The sequence below is a fragment of the Sturnus vulgaris genome, chromosome 1 (assembly GCF_052056855.1).
Source record: "Sturnus vulgaris isolate bStuVul1 chromosome 1, bStuVul1.hap1, whole genome shotgun sequence".
NCBI lineage: Eukaryota > Metazoa > Chordata > Aves > Passeriformes > Sturnidae > Sturnus > Sturnus vulgaris.
Genome location: NC_142243.1, coordinates 20,087,519 through 20,105,600, shown reverse-complemented (window position 1 = coordinate 20,105,600; position 18,082 = coordinate 20,087,519). Strand labels below are relative to the sequence as shown.

General features: G+C 37.8%; 1 protein-coding gene across 1 annotated transcript in view; it reads left to right on the top strand.

Annotated features, from left to right (window-relative positions):
• The first annotated feature begins 3,460 nt into the window (after positions 1-3,460).
• Positions 3,461-18,082, top strand: part of LOC106863718 (macrophage mannose receptor 1-like) — a 29,286-nt gene continuing 14,664 nt past the window's right edge. Inside the window, exons 1-18 of the mRNA XM_014893269.2 lie at positions 3,461-3,618; positions 5,333-5,731; positions 6,973-7,146; positions 8,031-8,195; positions 8,487-8,603; positions 8,835-8,978; positions 10,336-10,518; positions 10,737-10,891; positions 11,671-11,784; positions 12,489-12,604; positions 13,389-13,537; positions 13,965-14,167; positions 14,543-14,664; positions 15,377-15,464; positions 16,157-16,301; positions 16,729-16,764; positions 16,855-17,024; positions 17,852-17,919. Of these exons, the coding sequence (XP_014748755.1) occupies positions 3,558-3,618; positions 5,333-5,731; positions 6,973-7,146; positions 8,031-8,195; positions 8,487-8,603; positions 8,835-8,978; positions 10,336-10,518; positions 10,737-10,891; positions 11,671-11,784; positions 12,489-12,604; positions 13,389-13,537; positions 13,965-14,167; positions 14,543-14,664; positions 15,377-15,464; positions 16,157-16,301; positions 16,729-16,764; positions 16,855-17,024; positions 17,852-17,919 (2,609 nt within the window). The 5' untranslated portion in view covers positions 3,461-3,557. The remainder of the gene's footprint in view (positions 3,619-5,332; positions 5,732-6,972; positions 7,147-8,030; positions 8,196-8,486; positions 8,604-8,834; positions 8,979-10,335; positions 10,519-10,736; positions 10,892-11,670; positions 11,785-12,488; positions 12,605-13,388; positions 13,538-13,964; positions 14,168-14,542; positions 14,665-15,376; positions 15,465-16,156; positions 16,302-16,728; positions 16,765-16,854; positions 17,025-17,851; positions 17,920-18,082) is intronic.

The window sequence follows — 18,082 nt, the reverse complement described above, 5'->3', positions numbered from 1 at the left end:
CAGTAGAAATTTATGTGAAGCAGACAATGAAAGGCCAAGAGAGCCTGACTGGAATCCCAGCCTCACTGTGCTGGCTGTTGAGCAAACAACAAACAGGTGCAGTCTCACCTAAAAGAAGCTCAGTCCTCTTCTGGGCCCTGCACAAACTTAAAATGGTATCTGTACACTGAGTCGTTCTTCCAGATAACCTTTATTCCTGTACATGTATGCAAGTTATGGTTACAAAGAAGATAAAAATAGAGGGGATGCCTCATTTCTGGTTCTTTGCCATACTTCCAGAGTACATCACTAAAAAGTGTCAAGGAGGGAATCCAGATACTGGAGCCTGGACAGTTCTGAGCTCATTCATCCACTTATTTTTCCTGAAATTCAGCATAATCTCTGAGTTGAAGAGAATTAAAAATGCCATGCTAGTTAATCGCTGGCAGTAGATGTGGGTGCTTCTGTGAAATGCTGTGTCAGTTCTGCTCTCCTGTCCAAACAGGTACAGAAAAAATAGAGGAAGTTCCAAATAAGAAGCCTTACTCTGAAGATGGAGCTACTTAGCCTGCTCATTTTAGAAAGAGTGTGAGTTAAAAAGACTTGAAAGATTTTCAGAAGAGGAGGAAATTTAAGCTGCATGGCTTACAGTACCTCCTATTTCAAGACAATGGAATTGAAGCACATTTCCCATTAAAAAGATTAAATAGAAACAGTATCTTTATACACAAACTCTAAAAGAAGGTTTTGAATAGAAGGTAAAGAAACAAACAGGCTTGAACAATAAACAATATCTGATTAATACAAGATCAAATGGAAAACTTTTACCTCGGAACAGAGATAGGTAACATATGCTTCTCTATTTGACTGGAAAAAAAGATTTATTAGAAATGATTCATGTTCATATAGACACACTCTTATGTCTTCTGATCCTTCACCAAAGCTTTCAACCATTTTCTACTACTGACTGCTATATATATTGGGATTGGTGCCTTAGAACCAAACTGTTGCTCTTGTGATCTCTTACTTTGTGTCCCAAGTAGGTGATACTACTTAGGGGAGGTCTGTCTCAGGCTGTATTTTGCATATATATATATATACATATATACACACACATATATATTCACAGAAGAATTGTGTTCTTGCTTTTAAGAAATTTACTTGCTGTAAAAACAAGGAATATAATTCCTTGAAAAACAAGATGATGAATAGTATGAACAAGGGAATATGAATAGAAAAGCAAATAAATGTTTTAACTGATCCCTAAAGTTTATATCTATAATCCTCAAATGCTGCTAAGATTTCCTATATTCAATCAGGTTTAGAAAAATGGAAGAAAAAAACCCATTCATTATGTAGCATGAAAATAGAAAGGTTGTTCACTTTTTTTTTTTTTTAAGGCTAGAATGTTCCTACTGAGGTTTAGAGTATGTTTTCTTGAAAGAAATAAATGTTTATAGCTTGGAAACTGATAGCCCTATGTGTGTGGATTCTGGGTTGAAATCTTATATCAAGTTATAGCAAGATAAATGGTCAAAAAATTACTTTCATATTTTAATGTGTTTTTTTTTTTTAAATGAATGTAGGGAAGCATCCATTTGAATCCAAATGGCCTTACCTATCCATTTCTGTGGGCACCTGAGGAATGATTTGATGGCAATATTCAATAATGTGTAAGGTTTTGTCTCTTCACATTGCTATGTTTCTTGATACCCTTGTGTTTTATTCTCGTTTCCCCTTTTCTCTGAAGAAGTTTGGACTTCAGAAGAAAGGTGGTGAATCTGCACACTGTGAGTGTAACTTCCTGCCTGGGAGCAGAGTGCCAAAGGAACAATGCTGACTCAACACAAACCCCAGCAGCTTTTGTTCCTCGCCACTTTTAAAATGTCAGGCTGTGCCCTGCCAAAAGGCACATCCTGGAGCACATCTTCACAGTCCTCTGGTTTTCTTTTCCACTTTGAGGGCTGTGATGCAATCTGCTTAGACAAACACACAAACACTGAGGTAAAGCTGACTTTAGTATGTTTTACTCATTTTCAGCCTCTCTCAACAGATTATCAATACCAGTCCCTCACCAACCACTGATTTTTGTTCAGAACAGAACCAGTTTCTTTTTCTCTGTTGTAATTGTCCTTGTTGCCTCCTGGTAGAATTGGATATTCTGAGATGTTTTATACAGCACAAGAAGACACGTTTGTCTCCGTCCTGAGCAGGGAAGGAAGGAAATTGGAAAACTGAGGTTGCATGTTCAAGCACTCTGGTGTTGGGGAGTATCAGATTGCTTGACTCCAGGCTCAATGCAGCCATCCTTTCATATAGATCATAATTTACTGAGTAATTGGATTCTGCTGCTTTATAGAGCAGCTCTCATTTCTTTCACTTTCCTCAGATCTCAGCATCCTTTTCAGGCTTCCTTCTTTGCATGGCTTTGCTCTTGCTATGTCTGCTGGCCTTGATGTCCCATTGTTCTCCCTCACTGTTGTGGCTTTTTTCTACTCTAATTCCCTGCATACATTTTCAGACCCATTGGGTCGCTCATGTACACCTGAGTCAGAGTAATAGAAGCAAAATCCCACATCTTCATGTGGCTGTCCAGGGTTTTCACTGCCTGCAGCAGCAGGAATTTTGCTGCAGATGCAATACTGGGGGAGGTATCCCACACTAGCCTCTCCTGGAGGTACAGGAATCAATTTTTTCAAAGTCCATTTGTAAAATCTGATGTAAAACTTTCTCAAGAGTCCCTTTCCTCCTCCCCGTGCTCTAAGTTTTTTAGCTCTTTAAACTATCATGGAGAAAGTTTTATCCAAGTAAACATCAGAATTTTGTCAGAATGCCTGTAGGGTGTTTTATGGGGTGCAAACTTTCCCAGACTAGTGGGATGAAAAATTAGGAAGTATTCCTCATCAGTTTAGTTTTCCTCACTATCAATAATTGAAAATCCAGTATTTTCCAGTTACAGGTCCTCTTCTTCCTAGAATTGTGTTTTCTTTCCCAAATTTCTTCAGCTGCTACTGTCAGTTGGGTAATTACTCCTGCATATTCTCAAGAATGGAGCAAAAGAAAGAATAGGTGTCTCCTGATGAACACAGATCTGACGTTCTACAGCTTTTTTTCTTATCTGTGGAATTTCAGACATAGAAAATTCTAGTTCTGTACTCTGACTTTTTTCATCATGTATTGACAAATATTTATCTTCTTTTTTACTTATTTTTGTTTATTTCTGCAAATGAGAAAGTAATCTCATCTTTTGGTAAATATAATGATTCTGAATTATAAGGAATCTCTGAAAAAATCCACACTAACATGTTACCTGTTAAATCTTTTATTTCCATGGCAAACTTTTATACAGTAAAAAAACTAGCTTAGAAAGCAAAGTTTACTCATTAATCTATTATTTCAAAATTACTCATGTGACATGACAGAGTTCCTTATTTGAAGCTCAGAACTTCCCTGTATCTGTTGGGTCTTAAAAAGGGTTTGTTAATCCACTCCAGTGCAGTGGGGCTTTCTTGCAAGGCACTGATTTGGTCTTTAGGATCAATACGAGGTGAAGGGAAGAAAGGAGGGAAATATCTGCCATGTCTCTCTACTTGCCCCTGATTTTTCTTCTCTCCATTAGTACATCTCTTCAAATGTCTGGTAAGTCTTTGTTGTCTGCTGGAGTGTGGAAGTTTCCAAGTTTTTTAACATGTGTACTAGTTATCTCTCTTAGTGGGCAGTGAATTTAGACCTAGTCACAGCATACGATTTGAAAATGTTTTGTTCAGCTCTGAATTTTGGTGCTATCTGCATAGGCATTCTCTTTCCTTAACCCAGGTTTCAACATGGTATATGAGTGAAAGGATATGCCAGCAGATGTGGCCATGACCTTGGCCATGCTGATTCTTGAGAAAACTGAATGAAAAGCTGATTTCAGTTTACTCCATCAGAGGCTAGAAGGGCTCAGTACAGAGCAGTGAACTCTCAGCATGCACAGAATCACTGATGTGTTATTTGAGTTTTTTGGCAGCTCATATAGACCATAGTATACTGATCGGTGCATATTGAAAACTCGTTTCCAGGCTGAGAGCTTTAGGAAGGACCTTAAAGTTCACCCTGTCGATTAGACTTCATACCCTCCAACTGCTGAGAGGAAAAAAAAGATGCTTTGGCTTTTCCATGGCAAGTTCCCAGCTAGAGAACTCTGGGAATCCAGTACTATTGCTTGAATGGCAGCAGGGACCAGCCAATGCACCACAGGACAATTTCTTCTGTGCATGCTTTAGGGTGAGACCAAGCCAGCTCTAACCCATCCTCTGCTAATCTTCCCAAGAACCACTGCAGCCAGAGTTCTGTCAGGGAAAATATTATCTGGCTATAGCCTTTCAGAATAACAATACCAAGGCTGTTCAACCACTCCCTGTCAGCTTTGGGGTGGGAGGGTTACAAAAGTCCCGTTAAATATTCTGGCCTTGGCAAGAAATCTTGTGTAAATCTCGATGGCACTGCTGAGTGATTGGGTGATGCTGCCTGTCACCTAGAAGGGAGCAATGGGATGCAGGCTGGGCTGCAAAAAGAGTGAAGATCTGGAGCAGGCTTTTTGTTGAAGCTGATCTTAAGAAACAAGCCCCTGATGTGCAGTGTTTCACATTTCTATTTACAAATGTAGTTATTAATAGCACTTAGGATATTGGCTTAGTTTAACTGCTCAGAACTGATGATGCTGCAAGTTGTGGCTTCCCTCCTGACAAACCTACAAATAGAACTCTTTGAAGAAATTACTTTTTGCTCAGCTGCTAAAAATTTCCAAGTTAATTAACCAAAAATGAAAAATACACCACTTTCTTGAAGAGCTGAAAACCACAATGTTGTTCTGAGCCAAATATAAACATTATTTAATATTGAGTATGTAAACAATTTTTAATAGCTCTAAAGCAAAAAGGTCCTTTAACTTGCAGAATTAAAGCCCATTTAAATACGATTTGGTGGAACATTGAAGAAATTATGAAGTGGGAGGTAATGAAGGTTATTTTTGACATGTATTTTTAGACCACTGTGGTTTCAGGAGGGATGTGAAGAGCAATTTCCCTTGAAAGAGCTGTTATTTTCAGCTTTTGTGTTTTTTCACTTTAAGAATATTTTCATTGATATCCTTCATACCAATAATTAATCTACCTTGATTTCTTTCTGTATGTGTACTATTATGGGGTTTTTTTGTTTGGTTTGGGTTGGTTGGTTGGTTGGTTGATTTTTTGTTTTTGTTTTGGTTTCAGCAGAGTTTTTTTTTAGTAGCAGACTATCTTATAGTAACTAACTGACTTTATCTCCTAAGAAACATCTCCTCAATTGTTTTCATTATTATCTTTTTTTATAGGTAGGGGAATATTTTCAATCTATAACGAAGATAACAAGCTCTGTGCCCAAGCTCAGAACTCCAGCTCAGTCATAACTACCACTTGTGATGAGCACGATGTGTTTCAGAAGTTCAGGTGGGTCTCTCCCACACAGCTGCTGAGCGTGGCACTCAAGCTGTGCCTGGGAGTGCTGGCCAAGGACGACGAGGCTCCCGTCACCTTGGAACCCTGCAACAGGACAAATGAACTCCAGTGGTGGGAATGCAGAAATGACACACTTGCAACCCACGGCAAGGATTTATTTCTCAACTATGGCAAAGGGAAGGGGAAGAAAATCAGGCTGTCCAAAGTATCCAGCAAAGGGAGCAGGTGGAAAATCCATGGAAGTGCAGACAATGTGTGCTCTCAGCGCTATGAGGGTGAGTACTGAAATTCCATCTCTATTTCTTGGTAACTTGACTGCCCTCACCCAAAGCATTCCACTGCCTACTTGACAGGCAGCAGCCATGTTCTTAGAGTGACATCAGCAGAGGAGCTAATTATAAATAGGGTTTAGAAGTGAAAGGTTAATGTATCTGTATATTTTTCAGCAAATATAACTGTATACATTTCTGCATAACTTGTAAAGTGCAATTCTTTCAAATTATAGAATAAAATGACAAATGCCCATAATGTAAGCATTAGGAAGAATGGGAAATCTGTTTGTACAACAACAGCAAAATGAAATTTATGACTGTTGTAAAATATGTTTGATCAATTTGTAGAAGAGATGATTGTGTTATGTTTAGTTTTTATTATTGCTTTTATTTGGTTTGACCACTAATAATCTCTAAGAAGTGAATTTCTAGTTTAGATAGATGTAATCCATCATTAACATTATTTATGTAGTACTTCCCAGGCCTAGTAGAAACAAAAGACAGAAAAAAGTAAAAGGAAAAATGGTGCATAATGGTTTAGGATGCAATGTTTTATCATCCTGGAAAAGGACCCTTAGAGAGTAAGTTCTCCTTTTCCGACAATTTCATGGCTCTTGGGCTATGTAGAGGGGGCATTCAGGATCAAGTAATCAATCTCCTTTCTGTTGTGACACTGATATGTTGGGAATTTAAATAACACTAGAATAAATTTTTGTTGTATACTACAGCTGTTGTATACTACAGGAATGAAGTCTGTCATAATTTTGTACAGACTGAGGAGTGATGGAAGAGTCACTTCCTAGCAGAGTCCCTGCAAATTTAAGATATAGATTTTTCTCATGAAGACTAATAAAAATATTGTGATACCTCCTTTCCAAGTTTTTTCCACCATGCAGGGAAAAAATTAAAAAAGAGAATGTATACATTATCTAAGGAGAGAAGTATGTATGCCATGGGAGAAGCTAAATCACAGGGACCTCTGACACGGTAGTCCAGAATGACAAAGTTAAACAGAAACTAATTTGAGGCCCAATTAAGTATTGAAGAGTCTTAGTTTTGAATATTTTGCCACAGTCAAACCTGACTGGCACAATAGCTTTTTAGACGTTCAGGGTAACAAAGTAGTGGTGTGTTGAGCCTTGCATGAGTCAGCTTTGTCCATGGAAATCTGGCTATGAGGGTGACTGTAGTGAGCATCTGATGCCAGCTGACTGTTGAGTATTGATCTCTGCTTTTCTCCATAGAAATCTATACACTGGGAGGAAACGCCTTTGGTGCACCCTGTGTGTTCCCTTTTAAGCACCAGGGGAAATGGTATGCTGAATGCATCCCTCGGAAGGATGATGCAGACTCTCTCTGGTGTGCAACTTCTTCAGATTTTGATAAAGACCAGTTGTTTGGAAACTGCCCATTAAAAGGTAACTTATTGATTAAAATCTCAGGAAAGCTGTTAAGCAAAAGCATCATCCGCTGTCATGGTCAAAATGTTGTTGGGGTGTGGAAGTAGCATTGGACAACAAGCTGAATTGTGGCTAGCCTAGTTCACTGGTGAGCTGTGCAACAAGGAAATGAGACATCTGCTCTTCACTCTCACTGTCCTACAGTGTCCCCAGGACTGGTACTTGCAGGGAGTGTTCTGAGGGTGGTGACTGGGACTGATGGATAGAGGAAGAGGAAGCCCCTAGGGCTGGGTTTCAAGACAAAAGGAAGTGCAGTGGATGAGGAAGGCGAGATGTATCAGGAGACTGTGGTGTGTTATAGGATGGAGGACAGAACAGGAGGGAAGGGTGCAGGACACAGGCAGTGACTTTCACCTGCCTTCAGTGCTCCAGTGCTTCCATACACAAATTCCCTGCACCTTCATCCCCACTTCACTTGAGACTGTGTGGAAATGGCAATTTCTGTATTATTGGGTGGTCTGGAAGAGCATGGGAGGGATCTGAAGGTAAGAAATGGGTGTGGAGACCAAAACTTCTGTATGGTGAAGACAGAAGTACTTGTAGAGGTAGAATATATCAGTGAGTGGATTAATGTGGACTGAAATATGAGAGAAGTAGATGAGTTGCATAAATAAAAAGGAAGAGGGTCAATGTAGAAAAATTAGGTTCGTAAGGATAAAAAATTCATTATGTGATTGAAATATTTTTAATACTGAATGGACAAAGTACATTTATGTGAGACAAAAGATATGTTAAAATTGTCAGATCACACAGTTATATAGTTTTAGTCTGCAGTAAAGATTTTGTTTTCTGGGTTAGTAAACATGATTATCTTGTCAAATTGCTGGTATCATCTTTTATAGACACCACCCACAACAACTTTTGGAAAACAAATCCGGTGACAGAAACACGCTATCAAATAAACTCAGAGTCCCTTTTGACATGGCACCAAGCAAGAAAAAGCTGCCAGCAGCAGGATGCAGAATTATTAAGTATCACAGACCTTCGTGAAGAAATGTATTTATTAGGTAAAGTAAAAATGTCCTAAAATAAATTTTAAAAAATGCACTGTTTAAAATCTAAGTCAGATCTAAGGTTTTAATATGGATACTTATATTTATCTCATAAAAATAGATCTCAGTGACATTCTTAAAATAGTTTTCCCTTTCTCACAAAAACTTGTATTAAATAATGGAAATAATCTAACTTATACTAAAAAAATCTATCCTTCATGTTTTAAAATATAATTTCCAGTAATATTGAATAACTTAAAAAATCAGAGGCATTTAATAACCTGACTGTTTGTTTTGGCCATTTAGGGCTCACTAGTGACCTGGGCATCAATGCAAAGCTCTGGATTGGTCTCTATGATGCACTTGACAGTGGCTGGAAGTGGACTGGGAGAAAACCTTTCAGATACCTCAACTGGGCTCCAGGTAAGAGCACTTTTCTTAATTGATGATCAACATCTGGGCCAAAATTTCCTCCCCTTCTCTCTCCTCCTCTCCCCTTCCCATCACAGTGATGCTCCCTTGTCACACCTCTTGGGATTTATCCCGTTAAAGAATAATATCCCAGTGGCTTTGATGCTGCAAAGCACATTCCGTCCCATGAAGACGTGAAAAGTTTCACTGTTAACAGAGGGATTCTCTTGCTCTTTTTTAAAGGAAATCCCTCTGTGGAACCTGGAAAAATATGTGGGACCTTCCAAGGTAGGAATGGGAAATGGGAAAACCAGCTGTGTGATCGGAAATTGGGATACATCTGCCAAAAGAGAAACACCTCCTTGGATTCTTTTACCATTCCCTCAGGTACGCTGGTCAAAAGCTAAAGCTAATTTTACAGTCAGTGACAAATATTGTGAGGATGACATGTATGAAAAAGCAACATATTGTCAGAACAAAAGGCTTGCATTTGTTGACTTGGGTCAAATACTGAGAAGATTTAATTTTCTGGCTCATTTTAAAGACGATGTCTAAATGTTGTTCATCATATGGAAAAGAGCCCAGGGTACCAAAGAAGGCAGGATAAGCTATTTAGCTGTGTTATCCAGACCATGAAATGCAATAAATATCCTCTGCTCTGATATATACTCTAAACCTATGTCCTGCTAAAAGATATGAGCAAGAGTTCATGCTCCTCTGCTCTCTGTGACCCTTTTTGTTCTATTCTGAAAGGAAAAAATCAGACTAAACATCTGGAGCCTTTCCCCTGTTGAGTTCCCTTTTTACTTGTGGCAGACTAGGTCTCAGCTATATGAAGAAATAGGTGTGCAGTTGCTCAACTGAGAATTCCCAGCATGCAACCAACTTCACAGTACCTCTCTCCCCTGATATGTATGAGTATACATGATTATATAGCTCAGGGGATGCATGACACATGCATATTCTGTACTTCCTGGCTGTATCCAGGCAGTTCACTTGGTAGGTTTTTGACCCTGCTAACCTTCAAACCATGTCTGGATGTTACTTAGGGGAATGCAATTTGCCCAGGTCCAAACCATGTCCAGGGAGCATCAGACAAAGCAGTTGAACACACACCAATTCTGGGCACACATCCTCCCCTCTTCAGTCTGCTTTGTAGGTGCAGAGCATAGGAACTCTCCAAACAATTGAAGGTGGGCTGGCTATACTGAATTCAAACCAAGAAATAAGTGTTGAACACAGTGTGCAGTGTTTCTGTGCAGCTGGAATTTCTGGGATAACATTTCTGGTATAATGTGGCTGTGTCTGGACTCTCTGATATATGCTTTGGGCTGTGTAGGAGCTCCAACTTGCTTCTGAGCGCCTGGTGTTTCCAAGGAAAAAAAAAATAAAAAGTACAAAATTCACCAAGATAGAGCTCCTGAGTAGGAAAAGAGGCCTTTTTCTGTAGAACTTGGCTGTACCCAGAGCCTCACTGAGAGGGATTTAATGTGGAGCTGTGCCCTGTACATTTGAATGCCAAATTATTCAGTATTTACTTAATCCTGTAAAATAGGTTTTTGGGAGCTCCAAGCACAAGTAGGAAGGAAAAAATTGTTTTTTAATCTTTGTACCCTGAGACTTTGGCTTCTTTCCTCTTCCAATATGTGCTCCAATATTTCAAATTCATATCAGTGCAGGTAATTTTCTTTTTGATGTAAATAAAACATGAATAGAACACCTCATTTATGGCATTTTTTTTTAGGTGATTCAAAGCATATTAAATGTCCCAGGGAATGGGTGCCCTATGCAGGTCATTGCTACAGAATTTATAGAACACCAAAAATATGGAAAGAAGCCCAGTCTTCCTGTAGAAAAGAAGATGGAGAGCTGGCAAGCATTCATAATATTGAAGAGTACAGTTTTACAGTGTCACAGCTTGGGTACAGTGAGTATTCCCGAAGATCACTTTTCGTTGTTGGTTTTTTTTTGTTTGTTTTGTTTTGTTTTTTGTTTTTAATCTGGGATGATACTGTTGCTATTATTCGTTTAATCATTGTAACCATGGTATGTTTTTTTTTAAGTTCTTCAGTCAAAAGTGGGTGTGAGATGTAATTATTCCATTAGAAGTTATATCCATACCTACAATTAATTTTGTGTTCCTAGAGCCAGATGATGAGCTCTGGATTGGCCTAAATGACTTCAGGGTTCAAATGTACTTTGAGTGGAGTGATGGCACACCTGTGACTTATACCAAATGGCAACATGGAGAGCCAACCCACACTTGGAATAAGGCAGACTGCATCCTTATGAAGGGACAGGTAAAAATCCCTTCCCCACTGATACTTCCTTGTTTTCTTGTCTCCTAAAATGAAAACATTCATAATAAAAAAAAATATGCTGGTTTAAAAAAATAATAAAAGTATTTATGAACCTGGTTTAATTTAGGATATTTTAGTATGGAGGGATACATGAGACCAGATCTAGGAAGCTGTGTGATGCACCAGATGCAGTGCACTCTCTGAGACAATTCTCATCTGAAATTGGTTATAATCACTCATCATCCACATGGAACATTATTGATCATGGAGGAATAGATCTTGGAGTGTGGACTTTCTCATTTTTTCTCTAAAACTACTAAAATATATGGGTTTTAGAGTTACTCTGGAGGCACAAAACTAGATTTTATTTTGTTTTCTACTCATTATAAAAAAAGTTTGTGGAAAAAACCTTACACAAGGCATTATTTCATAATTTATGTTTGGTTTATCCAGCATTTCCTTTCCATAGTCATCTGGTTATATGAACACAATAGATGCTATGCTGGTGAGGATAGAGAGGAATTCAATGTTTCTTTCCTGCTCTCATCAGTCCCTGAATCTTTATTAGATACAGCCCTCATTCTCACACCTCTGAGGAAATGTGGCACTTACTGTATGTATTTGGGAGTTTTGGAGAACAAACCAAACCAAGGAAGAGAGCTGAAACAGTCTCAGCCATAGGAAGAGAGAAGGGTTCTTTATGAGGATGGATATTCTTGGTGGATCTGAATTGTCTCTAGCTTTCACTTCTCTTTCTGACTTCTTCTTACAATACTTAGGATGGATCCTGGGTTGACAGTGCTTGTGACATGAAATTTGGCTACATCTGTAAAAGGAAACCCTTGGCTGAAGAACCAGGGGAAGCTGAAGTTACTTACCCAGGCTGTCAGAAAGTAAGTGTAAAACAAAAGCAGCAAAAGGTGATTGTGTACTACTTTTACTCCCATGATAATAACTATGACAGAAGTAAATAATTTTGGCTGTTCTTGCTGGAGCCTAGAAAACTGTTAATTTCATATGTATTGATACTTTGTAGACTGATAGGGAAACTTATGCTTTATTTAACTGAAATGTAGATAGACTTCTTTTTTTATTCCAAGTTTACTTCACTCAGGTCTTTCCTACTGCACAGCTGGTCACTGCACCCATAAAAACCACTCTCTGCAGAACAATCTTTTCAGGGCGTAACACAAACGTCTAGGGCTGCACGCCTCCTCAGTTCTATCAATCTGCCAGGAACTGGGAATTAATATTCCAGGAATGAGGAATATTTGAGCTGACTGTTTTGCAGATTGCACACTCTTGCCACAGCTGCTCATGAGAAGGCAGAGCAAGCTTTACACAGGAGCTGCAAAGTGACTGTGGTTGCCAGCCCCAAGGCACAGCCAGGCTCACTGTTTGCAAAGACCCCTGGTGTGTCCTGTACCAAGGGACAAGACACAGAGTTATGGTCACAAAAGCTATGTGTGATTATCCTGCGAGTTCCTTTCATGGCTTTTGAGATCAGTTTTGGCTTGGGGTGTGGTACTAGTGTGGTTTTGGAAGTGTACAAAGCCATGCAATCTGACAGCCTCTCTGCACATCTCTACTCTGGCAGGGCTGGATGAAGCATGGCTTTTACTGTTACTCCTTGGTGCAGTTGCCAACAACATTTTCAGAAGCAAAAAATGTTTGTGAAGAAAACAAAGGTTACCTGGCTACTGTAAGAGACAGGTATGGAAACATAATTCTTGTCCTCTAATGTGTGTAACCAGGATGGAATTGTTAAACAGAAATTTCTTCTTAGCATTTATTAATGTCTGTCTACTGTGACGCCACTCTTTCCCAGGCAAATTTCAAGCACAGCTGATAAAGCATTGCATAATACATCAGGGGCTTTTATGTCATCAATACAAACATTCAGAATATTGCTACTACACATTTACACTGTTGTTGCCTCTGGGAATTAAAAAACTGGGTCACCTGCACAACAACCCCAGGCTGACAGATTGTTTTAAAACTTTTTGAACTAAAAATAAACAGATAAACATGGAACTATATCTTAGATTAAAGCTTTTCAGCCTTTTTTTTTCTTTCTTTGCAACATCCAGATCTGGAAGAATTTTGGCATAAAAGTAGATTTTTTTTGCCACAGTAACAAGATTTAAAGATCTAGACCTTATCATAAAGCTCGGTAAAACACTGTAGTTCTTATTTATATAGAATGAGAAATATATGCACATTAACTTAAGTATTGTTTGGCTTGTGTTCATTGCACAGTATAAAAGGTGAATAGAATCATCCTAAATTCTAGACATAATTTACATTAGCAAAATGTAAGGGAAAATTACTTTGCATGATAATTAGAACTATAGAAGTAAGATAATTACCCTCTCTTCATTTCATACGTATTGACAAATCTTCTTAACTTTACCAGATTTGTTACCATTAACTGTTCGAAGAAATGAATAAATTCTGATAAAATGTGATACAACAGTTTGGTGCTTACTCTTCACAGATATGAACAAGCTTTTCTGACCTCCATAATTGGATTCAAACCAGAAAAATACTTCTGGATTGGTCTTTCAGATGTGGAAGAACATGGGACATTCAGGTGGGCCAATGGAGATCCTGTCACCTTCACTCACTGGAATGTGGGAATGCCAGGTAAGTGCCGTGGGGGCCATGGAGTTCCTGCTCTGGGGAATGACAAAGTGAGGGTTTAAAAGCTAAAAAGTGGTTTAGAAACTCTTCTGGCATAAAGCAGCAGAAAGGATAATGCTGATTTCTACTTATGCTGAAGGGATAGATCAGGGATTGTGGTAATTCCTTCTAGAAGATCACTTGGGACTGCACGTGTCTGTTGGTATCATTAGGATTTTGTTGTTTGATGGGTATCTTTAAGTAATTCCTAACATGATGTACAAGAAACTTACATTAAAAAAATCTTTTAATGATTTATTAGGAATGCATATGAGTTATTGTGAATACCGGTGTCCAAACAGAGTGGGAACAGGTTACTCTTAAATAAGCAGCAGATATTTTGAGATGATGTAGTCATCAATAAGATTTAACAACTTTGTGTTTTATAAAGGAGAGGAGTCAGGCTGCGTGGCCATGGCAACAGGAAGTTCAGCTGGATTATGGGATATTTTGAACTGTGAAGAAACAAACACATTTCTCTGCAAGCAGCTGGTGGAAGGAGTCACCCCCCCTCCTCCTCCTCCAACAACATCCCCTCTCCTGTTTTGCCCAGAGGGATGGCAGTCTATTTCCCAGAGCAGCTTCTGCTTCAAAGTAGGTATTTAATTTCTGAATGCAAATATTTGCCATTTAAATAAGAATATATTTTGTTCATGCATGGAAGGTGGATTTTACCCTGCCTACTTGACAGACAATCTATGGTAGCATGTCTGCAGCCATCCTCAAGTGGTATGGCTGGGAAATGTTGGAAAAAGTTGTGTATATGGAACTGAAGTTTGAAGCCACAGGAACTCTGAGGTGATAGGAAAAGCAATAATCAAATTTGATAGACAACCACAGGTCGAATGGTTGAACAATAATATAGTCAGTAATAGAACGAGACCAAAAAACCAGAAGATAGAAGCCCATATTTGTGTTTCTAAATATCTGTAATACCCAACACAGTGTTTAATTGCCCACTTTCTATAGATTTTTCAGGGAGGAAGGGAAAAAATGCAAACATGGTTTGAAGCAAGAGATTTTTGCAGAGCCATTGGAGGAGATCTTGCATGTATCCACAGTGAGGAAGAGCAAAAACTGATAACTAGACTGTAAGTATCTGCAAAGTCTATCATTTAAATATAAGAAGAAAAAAATTTAAATTGCCTGTCTGAAAGACATAAAGGATTTCTGTTGATCAATGTCTATTTTACAAAGGTGTAAAAAGTGGCAGAAAAAAATGGGTAAAAAGAGGTGAGCAAAAGGTTTTCTTGACACACCTCTGGGAAGGTGGTGCCATGCACTAAAAGTTGCCTGAACATAAACAAAATTGAGAGAAGTATCATCAAAATTGATTTCAACTGAAATTAATTCAAAAAGATAAAACATATCTTTTTGCCTCTTTTGTAGCTGATCAGTAGATAAAATACTCTTGATTAAAAGAATATTTTGTGCTGGTTTCCTACCTTAAGTAAGGTGGAAAATTGGAAGACTAAGAAAAGCCTGACCTATTGATGTGCTTGTATAAATGTTTAAATCAAGCACATGAGTGCAGGCAGGTCTGATTTTGAATACCTTTAAATATATTTTCATGTAATTCAGTTTTTGTGGACTTATGGCATTTGTGATCTTTCCCATAACGTTCTGTGTTTCACTGCTTCCTGTCATGTGTAGTTCCAGGCTGGTTTTCCCCCACATGATTACTTTATATGATTGTCTCAAATTGTACTTGAAGTATCAAGTGTGTTGACAATAATGTAATGCTATGCATTCCCCTTCTCTGTTTCATGCTATGTCTGATTCTCTCTATTTGTAATTATTCAGAGAGAGGGGCTATATTCACTATTCTTACTGGATGGGTTTAAGTGCCTTGGACTCTGATGCAGGATTTACATGGAGTGATGGCTCACCAGTGAGTAAATAATTTGTTACTCCAGCTTTTTGACTCTTTTTTTTTATGTCTCTCTTGGCAGACAGCTCTCATAACTCCTATATAAAATGCAAGTGACCTTAAGTCTTTAGGACCTGATTCCTCTGTAGGAATAGTCTTAAATCTTCTGATAGTTCATAGTTATAGATAAAAATACATTTACAGTAATGAAAGGTGATGGAGTCTAGCTCCTGATTTAAGCAAGTCTGATTGTGTTAATCTCTATATTCCCATTTGTCATTTGCTGAAAGAAATAATTTTGTACATCTACACCAGTTTGACTTTGCTGCCCCCATTGTCATAAGTATATCAAGATCTGCCCGGCCCAAGGCCATATGGCAACACCAATGGATTGTCTTGGGTTGGAACATTGGAGCAGCATAAACAACCCAGAAATCAGAGAACATATTCCTTTTTAGAGCTTGACCGGAGAACATCAACTCTCCTGTTAACAAATGGGGCAAGAACTTCTTGGTTTATTACTGACACGGTTTATAAACACAGAGATGAATTATTATTCTATAGAAGTGTCATGCACTTCTTAAAAGGTCTGGCATTAAAGAACAAGATGGACCATGAAATCAAATGAAGTACATTCTTCTTTAACAGAATGATATAAGAAAATTGTTTCCTTTTAAAAGGCAAATAGTAACAAAGTTGTGTTTCCACTACAGGTAAATTTTGAAAAATGGTCACACGGAGAACCAAACAATTATGATGGGAATGAAAAATGTGGCGTGTTTACTGGCTATCTCAATATGAACTGGAATGATTTATTTTGTGAACACATGCTGGACTTTGCTTGCCAAATTAAAAAAGGTAAGATAACTTTCTGCCTTTAGTGACTTTTAGAGGTAGATAAGAACATCCTTCCCAGGTCACATCACACTATCTGCATGTATTAGAGACAGCTGTGCCATCAATCACTATAAAACAGTTTGTATGTATACTTTCAGTGAAAGCAGTTGAAAACTATTAATTAATCTGTGAAATACACAGGCAGGATTGGAAAGTATATGCAGTATGCTGGAGAAGTTGGGCACTGTTTCTGTAAGCTTAACTGATGATGTGATCTAACATGCTGTTTGTATTTTTCAGATACTCTGAGAAATTCGGTGACAAAAATAAGCATATACTGAGTAATCCTTAAGATAATTACTAGGAATTAAAATGCTAACTACTGTGTAAATATAATTGAGAGAGAGCTGAAAAACATAATGTACTCAAATATTGATTTATATTGCAGGAACCCCACTGAAACCAGAGCCTAATTCCACATTCAGTAAGTCTTGTGCTTCCAATTAAAAAAAAATTAATTAACATGTAATGAAGTTAATTTCTATTACGGGCTAATAAATGTTTTAATTTGCAGATTATGAATATGCTGCTGGTGAAGATGACTGGATAATATATAAGCACAAGGAATACTACTTCAGCAAGGATGCAATGTCTATGGAAAGAGCCAGAGGCTTTTGCAAGAAGAATGGTGGTGACCTTGTTGTCATTGAGAGTGAAACTGAAAAAAATTTTCTTTGGAAATATGTAAGAAACGTGTTTGCTTGAAAAATGCACCATTTTGCTGTGAACTGAGGCACATTTTTTTCAGCTGGTTTATGAAATATTAGGAAGTGGTCCCCATCACATAAAAACCACTCATTTCCACCTTTCATCCTTTCTTTGGCTTATCTACTTAGAAGCTTTATTATAATAATTATTTTAATAACTTGCTATATGTAGACAAATTCTCAGCTTCTTTTCAGGAATGCTCTCGGGGTCCAACTTTCAAAGACTTTGCTCTGTTAAACTGAAAGCTGCAATTACTAATTATGTTTTTTTCTAACTCATTCTTTTCACAGAATTCAAAAAAGCCTCTGTCAAAATTGTTCTCATATTTGCAGCAAAAGGCTTAAGTTAGAATGTTTTCTTATAGGAAGAGAATGGCCTGCTGATGATACACTGTTTTGGAAATAGTTTCCTACTATTAAAATCAAATTTTATTACATTCTTTCCTCCACATGACTAAGTTCAAATCCACAATTTACTGGCAACCTTTCAGCAAATTCTAATTATGCTTTCCTAAAACTCTCAAAAATATTGTTATAAGCCTGCTTAAGAGGTAATTCTTGCCTTCTTAACATAGATGTTTTTTCTCCATTTCTTTTTCAAATAGTTTGCTGCATTTTTTTTCTCTAGTTATATACTGATAACTGGAGAAAAATTTTGAATTTTGCAGTTTGGGCACATAATTCCAGCAACTCCATGCAATTGTGCAACAGAAACTTCAGCATTTTTTTAACTTTAAAAAACTTTATTTAAAATCTGTTTTCTTACAACTAAAGTAAATTTGTTTGTTTGCTTGCTTGTTTTAGATTTTCTATAAAGACTGGGGGAACAACTTCTATATTGGCTTAAGTGTGAGCCTTGACAGAACGTTTCGGTAAGTGAAAACAAATTAATTTTGTCAGACTCATAATGTATTGACATTTGACATGGTTGGCTCTAGGAGACAGTTGAAATTCAATGACTGACACTGCCTGTAGACAGGTTTATGTCCTCACATAGAATTTTTAAATGGCATTCTGCTCCTCAGCGAATCACTT